Here is an 8,985-nt window from a genome sequence, read left to right on the forward strand (position 1 = left end):
ATCTCTGACTTATCTTGGCATGGAGTTTCATACTCTCTCAGCGATAGTGAGGCTTCCACTGGACAAGCAGTGCTCGCTACGGACTGGAGTGCAATCTCTCCTTCAGAGCCAGTCGCACTCACTGAGGCGCCTCATGCATTTCCTAGGAAAGATGGTAGCAGCAATGGAGGCAGTCCCGTTCGCGCAGTTTCATCTGCGCCCTCTACAATGGGACATTCTACGCCAATGGGATGGGAAATCGACGTCCCTCGACAGGACTGTCTCCCTCTCTCAGACTGCCAAGGACTCTCTGCGTTGGTGGCTTCTCCCCACCTCATTGTCACAGGGAAAGTCGTTCCTTCCCCCGTCCTGGGCAGTGGTCACGACGGATGCGAGCCTATCAGGGTGGGGAGCGGTGTTTCTCCACCACAGGGCTCAGGGGACGTGGACTCAGGAAGAGTCCACCCTGCAGATCAATGTTCTGGAAATCAGAGCAATCTATCTTGCCCTGCGAGCCTTCCAACAATGGCTGGAAGGCAAGCAGATTCGGATTCAGTCGGACAATTCCACGGCGGTGGCGTACATCAACCACCAAGGGGGAACACGCAGTCGCCAAGCTTTTCAAGAAGTCCAGCGGATTTTGACGTGGGTGGAAAGCAGAGCGTCCACCATATCCGCAGTTCACATCCCAGGCGTGGAAAACTGGGAAGCAGACTTTCTCAGTCGCCAGGGCATGGACGCAGGAGAATGGTCCCTTCACCCGGACGTGTTTCAGCAGATCTGTTGCCGCTGGGGGACGCCGGACGTCGATCTGATGGCGTCACGGCACAACAACAAGGTCCCAGTTTTCATGGCACGGTCTCACGATCACCGAGCGCTGGCGGCAGACGCCTTGGTTCAGGATTGGTCGCAATTCCGACTCCCCTATGTGTTCCCACCTCTAGCATTGTTACCCAGAGTTCTCCGGAAAATCAAGTCCGACTGCCATCGAGCCATACTCGTCGCTCCAGATTGGCCAAGAAGGTCGTGGTACCCGGATCTGTGGCATCTCACGGTAGGCCAACCGTGGACACTACCAAACCGTCCAGATTTGCTGTCTCAAGGGCCGTTTTTCCATCTGAATTCTGCGGCCCTGAACCTGACTGTGTGGCCATTGAGTCCTGGATCCTAGCGGCCTCAGGTTTATCTCATGAAGTTGTTGCCACAATGAGACAGGCTAGAAAACCATCCTCAGCTAAGATCTATCACAGGACGTGGAAGATATTCTTAGCGTGGTGCTTGGCTCAAGGGTTTTCTCCCTGGCCATTTGCATTGCCAATTTTTCTTTCCTTCCTGCAGTCTGGGTTGGAAAAAGGTTTGTCGCTTAGCTCGCTTAAGGGTCAAGTCTCCGCGCTATCCGTATTCTTTCAGAAGCGCTTGGCACGGCTTTCTAAAGTACGCACGTTTCTCCAAGGAGTTTGTCATATCGTTCCTCCTTACAGACGGCCATTGGAACCCTGGGATCTGAACAAGGTTCTCATTGCTCTCCAGAAGCCGCCTTTCGAGCCTTTGAAAGAGGTTCCCCTTTCTCGGCTTTCACAAAAGGTAGTTTTTCTTGTGGCGGTCACGTCTCTTCGAAGAGTGTCCGAGCTAGCGGCGTTATCTTGCAAATCTCCCTTCCTGGTGTTTCACCAAGACAAGGTAGTACTGCGTCCAATTCCAGAGTTTTCTCCCAAGGTGGTTTCTTCCTTTCATCTCAATCAGGATATCACTTTGCCATCTTTGTGTCCGCATCCAGTTCACCAATTTGAAAAGGGTTTACATCTGTTGGACCTGGTGAGAGCACTCAGGATTTACATTTCTCGCACGGCGTCTCTACGCCGTTCTGATGCGCTCTTTGTCCTAGTCGCTGGTCAGCATAAGGGATCGCAAGCTTCCAAATCCACCCTGGCGCGGTGGATCAAGGAACCAATTCTTCACACATACCGTTCTGCTGGGCTTCCGATTCCATCTGGACTGAAGGCCCATTCTACCAGAGCCGTGGGTGCGTCCTGGGCATTGCGGCATCAGGCTACGGCTCAGCAAGTGTGCCAGGCGGCTACCTGGTCGAGTCTGCACACGTTTACCAAACACTATCAAGTGCATACCTACGCTTCGGCAGATGCCAGCCTAGGTAGACAGGTCCTTCAGGCGGCGGTGGCCCACCTGTAGGAAGAGGCTGTCTGACAGCCCGTTCATGTGGTATCTTTTTACCCACCCAGGGACTGCTTTTGGACGTCCCACTGTCTGGGTCTCCCAATTAGGAGCGAAAAAGAAGGGAATTTTGTTTACTTACCGTAAATTCCTTTTCTTCTAGCTCCAATTGGGAGACCCAGCACCCGCCCTATTTGTTCTTAGGGTTTCGTTTTTCGGGTGCACATGTTCATGTTGTTTCTTAAGTTCTCCGATCTTGTTATCGGATTGAATTTGTTTTTGAAACTGTTATTGGCTTTCCTCCTTCTTGCTTTGGTACTAAAACTGAGGAATCCGTACTCCTACGGGAGGGTGTATAGCCAGAAGGGGAGGGGCCTTACACTTTTAAGTGTAGTTCTTTGTGCGGCCTCCAGAGGCAGTAGCTATACACCACTGTCTGGGTCTCCCAATTGGAGCTAGAAGAAAAGGAATTTACGGTAAGTAAACAAAATTCCCTTCTTTTTCTTTCTGTTTAAACCAGATTGGCAATTCATTGTATGATGAAGAAGGTTCAAAAATTGTGAAAGATTTAATGGCTAAAGCTGAGAAGAATGGTGTCCGAATCACCCTGCCTGTGGACTTCACCACTGCGGACAAGTTTGATGAGAATGCCAACACCGGGCAGGCCAGCGTCTCCACTGGAATCCCAGCAGGATGGATGGTGAGTCTGCTGAAGGCTTTAACGCCTTATGGACCAGGCCTAATTTATCCTTAAAGGGGTATTCCCATCTCCTGAATCCTATACCAATATGTAGTAGGTGTAATAATATTGGCAAATACCTCCAGTTAGAAATATAGTGTAGTTCTCCTGATATAGCCATGCCTCTTAGCTCATGTGCAGGGCATTGCGGCTTAAGTATCCATGATTAGTGCCTCAAGCAATTAACAAACTAAAGTTTCACTAAAAACTGTCACTATACGCATGGATGTAATCATGGATATCTCATCTGCAATGCCCTGCACATGAGGTAAGAGGCATGGCTATATATCAGGAGAACTATACTACATTTCTAATAGGAGGATTTTGTATTATTATTAATTATTATTTATTATTAAATTAAAAAAAAAATATATATATATATATATATATATATATATATATATATGTATATGTATATATATATATATATATATATATATATATATATATATATATATATATATATATATATATATATATATATATATATATATATATGTATATGTATAATTATATAATATATATATGTATAATTATATAATATATATATAATTAAAATTAATTAATAATAATATATAATTTTATTGATTATTAGTACATAATGGGATAGGATCTTGGAGGCCTTGTGCTTTTTTTTTTTTTTTTTTTTTTTTTTTTTTTTTTGTCAAGCTGTAGTTGTACGTCCACTTCTGTACATATGCCTTTTTTCAAATCCCCACTTAAACAAATCCTGTAATTCTGATGTTTTGGGTTTTTTTTTTTTTTCTTATTTAAAAAAAAAAAAAAAAATTCTAGTCCCATAAGGATAACTTGAACACTCAATCCCTTGATCGCATTTATAATTCCCCGCACTATATGGTGCATTCCCCAGCTTGTCAGTGTTAGGCCAGGGTTACACTGTGAGTTCTTTAGAACCACTGATTGACGTGGTAGCTCTAGTCCACCCACTTGCATACAACTCAGTGTATTACTTTGGACTGTACTTGGTATCAATCAGTAGCGCTACAAAAAGTCGCAGTGTAGCCTGTTGTGGGTCGTTTTATTAGGGATTGATCTATGGAAGACCCGCATACAATTAATAGGTTCCCAGTTGGCTCCCATTGGCACCCACACTTCAGGGAGCCACCATTGTGGCAGACAGTGATCTCCATCTCACCTTATTTACATGCAACGGTCACTATTGACTTGTAGCATGTAATCAGTTAATTCAGCTGCTGCAAACACAACAGCAGCTCCATCCCCCTCTAGTATAATGTTGCGCAAAGGGGAAATTGAATGCTTTTAGGCAGCCATAGTCCTGTGAGCTCGATCCCAGGGTGAAGATGCACCGGCTTTTTATGTCCTAATGTATAGTGACTTCTCCTTTAGGATGGGGTTAAGACTGCACTTACATGGGGTACTTCTATAATGGGGCTTGTCACCTGAACATCGGTATGAGCACCAGTATGCAGCAATGGCCTCTCCACAGATCTAGACACTTGGATTTGCTATGGATTCATGTGAGACGGTGCCTCTGGGTTTTTACTCTCCCAAGAAGCACTGAGATTGGAGGAGAACATTCCCATTATGTGTCACTGTATGAAATATATGGCGTGTGAAGAAATGTGTGCTCTCCTTTCTATAAATTGAGGTATAGTATGGACACCTAACAGGCTATTGGCGCCTTGTTACAGATATTTAGCTTTACTTAAAGTATCCCCTAATATTCGTACACTGTTTTCTGAGGGGTTATTTGACTATTTAGATTACCATCCTTTGCAATGACTTTGTACATTTTCTCGGTCTCCAGGGTCTTGACTGTGGGCCAGAAAGTATGAAGCTGTTTGTGGAAGCTGTAGGACGAGCCAAGCAGATTGTGTGGAACGGCCCCGTGGGGGTGTTTGAGTGGGACAAGTTTGCTAAAGGAACTAAAGCCGTCATGGACAAAGTCGTGGAAGTCACAGGAAAGGGCTGTATAACCATCATCGGTGAGTCCAACGGTCGTTTATACAAGTTGGTGGGACACTCTGATTTAAACATTAAAATGGCTTATTGAAGGCTACAATACTGATGGTCTGTCCTTGGGCCAGGTAAGCTGTAAAAGGAATGTAGTGTTTATCTACCAAGAGATGGCACCCACATATCTGATATAGATCATCTTGCCATCGCATAGGACATCAATAATAAAATATTGGAAACCCGTAAAGAATTTTTGCGCTGCTACACGACAACTTTGGCCACAACAAGCTTGCTCTGTGCCACTGCTACATCATAGGGTAATGTAAAAAAACAACAAAGAGGAATTAAATCCTCCAATAGCTAAGCAATTACTCACAGAAAAATGGCAGCAGATGTAAACTGGCCAGGCCAAAAAAACTAATGCACTGCCAGGATGCAGCAAGACCTCCAATAAATGGAGGCATCACAGGTGAAGAGGAGCAAATCACTCCAGCTTCACACACACACACACACACACACACACACACACACACACACACACACACACACACACACACACACACACACACACACACACACACACACACACACACACACCCACCCCTCTGTCATGTTGCTGCGGCTCATAGTGACCTTTGATCACAACACATATTGTGCTGCCAAAGTTATTGTGATACTTCTTAAGTTCACATCATCCAGTTATTAGTTAGCCAGAGAAGTGTTTGCTTCATATTATATATATTTTTTATATTATAGCTGCAAGCTCCTATTTCCCGAGTTCAATGGGGAGGGATCCTTATTAAACATTGCAAGTGCATATTGACATAAGCCGATCATGCTTCTGGTCTAGAGTCTCGAATAGAGAGGTTGCTGCAATCCTTTTCTTTAGGCTGGATTCACACTAGCGTATGACATCAGATGTGAGTCCATTGGATGCAATATGCTAATGACTCTTGGCTCCCCCTGTGCTGCCAGCGTGAGCAGAGTATCTTGCAATTGTGATCCAGTCTTGTGATCGGATCACAACAGCATAGGAGGGGGCGTGCGCTGCGGAAGAGAGGTATTAATTTCCATTGACAGCTGATGCGATTATCACACTGCACTCCGATGTCATCTGAGTGCAGTCTGATGTTTCACTCGCACCTATAGACTTGTATGGGTGCTAGTGACAAGTGTCTCACTGACAATCTTAGCATGCTGCGACTTTTCGCTCATCCAGATCCTGGATGAGAAAAAAAAGCCGACCATCTGCTCTCCCTCGGTGAATAACATTCTCCGCGCGCAATATGAGATTTTCTCGCATTGCACTCATGGGAGTCATATGCTTGTGTGAGCGTACTCTTTTTTATAAGCAGAGTTCCTCTGAAGCTTCTGTTATGTAATGTTTTTACTCTGTCCGCAGGCGGGGGAGACACAGCAACCTGTTGTGCAAAATGGGACACAGAAGACAAAGTGAGTCACGTGAGCACCGGAGGAGGCGCCAGTCTGGAGCTGCTAGAAGGTAACGTGATGGGTAGTCGCCCCACATGTCATACGTCCCATGGGGATACATGAATGTCATTAGCTAGCGCACAATTGATGCACATTTCCCGCTGCGGTGGACTTGTCCTGGCCATGTATTGCAACTGCACTAGAAATTAGCAAATTGATCTGTAACAAATCTATTTCCCTTGGTTATTCATTTTTCAGTATTTGATTCACATAATGGACACTACTTTCCTGCCTTCTCTATTGGTCTGGAAAGTGGTTTAATCTTGCTCATCTCTGTACTGCCGCTCCCACTACATACTCCAGACCTCCACTCTGCTCAAGTCTGTCTTTGGTCTGTACCCTTCGGCGCTGGTAGGCCTCATATAGGGTGCACTAAAGCCTAGTCTGCGCATGAAGATCTGGAACGAAGACTGTTCAGACACAAGTGCAGGACTTGTGAGGGCTTGGCGTAGGACACATGAAAATGATTTTCAGTTTTAGGGTATGTGCGCACGTTGCTTTTTACCTGCTTTTTTGCTGCTTTTTCTTCTGCGCTGTTTAATGCCAAAATGGATGTGTTCTTCTATTCAAGCAAAGTCTATGGGAATTTGGGTTTCTTGTTCACACTATGTTGTTCAAAATGCTGCCTTTTTGAGGCAGAACTTTGGTCAAAAACTCAGCTTTTCAAAGAAGCAACATGTCAATTGTTTTTGCCATTTGGGTTTTGCACTGCAAAGCTGAGTTTTTGACCAAAGTTCTGCCACAAAAAGGCAGCATTTTGAACAACATAGTGTGAACAAGAAACCCAAATTCCCATAGACTTTGCTTGAATAGAAGAACACATCCATTTTGGCATTAAACAGCGCAGAAGAAAAAGCAGCAAAAAAGCAGGTAAAAAGCAACGTGCGCACATACCCTAAGTCCCTTCACTTTGACTTTTTGGTGTTTGCAGAGACCTTAGAGTATAAAAATGTCTTTTTGGGGCAGATTCAGTTTGGACTGAAGTACCGTATTTTTCGAATTATAAAATCCACCTTTCCTCCCAAAAATAGGGGAAAAAATGAGGGGTGCGTCTTATAATGCAAATGTAGCTTACCGGGAAGTGGAGAATGGGCGCTGCGGTGGGGGCTGTTTGGGGCAGGCGGGTGAGATGTTCTGTCAACAGTGTGGGCTTCAAATAATGACGCCAGGAGTTGTTGCGTGCGCAGCTGGAGCTCTCTGATGTAAGATCTTCTCTGCGCACGCGCTGCTTCCGGCCCATTAGCCTCCCAGCAGTGGAAAATGGCGCCCGGAGGTGGCGCGTGCGCAGATGAGATCTCTGCTTGTCATTGAGCAGAGAGCTCAATCTGCACATGCACAAACTCTGGGCGCCATTTCTTTGAAGCCCCCATCACCGATAGAGCATCTGACATCCACCGCACCACCCTGCTCCACACAACCAGCACGGTGCCTGCAGCAGTGCCCTACTCCAGCATCACCTCTGCATCCTGTGACACTGCTGCCGCCCCCTTCCTTCGGTAAGACATCACCAGAATAGAAGATGGACCCTTAGGTTTTTTTTTGTTTGTTTTTTTTTTTTTCTAATAAAAAACCCAAAACAAACCTTTTTAACTTTTTTTTTTTTTTTTATTTTTTTTTTTATTTTTCACTTCTTTCTCATTGGTAGCAGTTCCAATAGTGTGTGGCGTGTAACACTGAATATTCTCTCCCTATTGTGAAAGGTCTAAGCTGACTGGTTTTCTGTTCTGCTTCTTACAGGTAAAGTCCTCCCTGGGGTGGACGCTCTGAGTAACGTGTAATCGGTCAATACTGTGGAACTGAGAAGCAATTAGCAGTGAGAACGGTTGGGGTCACGTCCTTGGGATGAAAGCTGGCGCCACAAGCACTTTACCCTTAAATCCTCCGGTTCTCTCCCAGAGAGTTATCAAGCGCTTTACTTGACAACCTTGGTGCATTGCCTTGTCTGTCAGTAGAGCAGGGGTGAACACTTTCTTTCCCCATTACCCAATTTCCGGCTTGTCTGGACAGAATGTTGCAGTGTGTACTAGGCCCCTCTTGTGTGGTGTATATTATTTTGTTCTTAGATGTATATATTGCCCTGTAGATGTCTGTGGGGTCCGTACTTTTCATCACGTGTTAAATGTTTTCACTGTTTACGTAAACTACATGGGCTCCCCCTAACAATCCGCTCAAAATAAAGACCTACACATTTCATTCTGGCTGGCTGTTTTTATAATGGTGGAATTGGTGCTTAAATATCTGAATTATCAACCTTCACGTCTCAACAATGAAATGTCAACACCTAAAAGAAAACAAAAAGTGGAGTTTATGGGAATCACCGAATGGGTAGACAGGTAACTAGTTAGAAAATTTTTCTTTTCATCTCAATTTATTGAATGTTCAGTAGGAGCATGATGTGCATAATTATACCCCCTGGCTGCTATCAATGAGGTTATTAATGGTTGTCTGATGAATGTTCTGCCACAATGATAGCACAGGGCCAAATGGAGAGCGGCCTGTGTGGCCTAAACATGCTACCATAGCCTGCAGCATATCCTGACTAGTCCTGGGTGTGCTTTACAAGGGGAGCTGCCAGCAGTGGATCTTGATGATTCCCATCCCAAAGTGCATTCAGTGTGGCAGGACATTCCTCAGACAACCATTAATATCCCATTTGATAGAAGCCA

The 8,985-nt window shown here is 45.0% G+C and overlaps 1 protein-coding gene across 1 annotated transcript in view; it reads left to right on the forward strand.

The window, feature by feature from the left end:
• PGK1 (phosphoglycerate kinase 1) overlaps window positions 1-8,512 on the forward strand; it is a 52,699-nt gene extending 44,187 nt beyond the window's left edge. Inside the window, exons 8-11 of the mRNA XM_075323845.1 lie at window positions 2,672-2,851; window positions 4,680-4,857; window positions 6,231-6,329; window positions 8,057-8,512. Coding sequence (XP_075179960.1) covers window positions 2,672-2,851; window positions 4,680-4,857; window positions 6,231-6,329; window positions 8,057-8,097 — 498 coding nt within the window. The 3' untranslated portion in view covers window positions 8,098-8,512. The remainder of the gene's footprint in view (window positions 1-2,671; window positions 2,852-4,679; window positions 4,858-6,230; window positions 6,330-8,056) is intronic.
• Window positions 8,513-8,985: the final 473 nt, after the last annotated feature.

The sequence above is a fragment of the Anomaloglossus baeobatrachus genome, chromosome 9 (genome assembly GCF_048569485.1).
Source record: "Anomaloglossus baeobatrachus isolate aAnoBae1 chromosome 9, aAnoBae1.hap1, whole genome shotgun sequence".
Lineage (NCBI taxonomy): Eukaryota > Metazoa > Chordata > Amphibia > Anura > Aromobatidae > Anomaloglossus > Anomaloglossus baeobatrachus.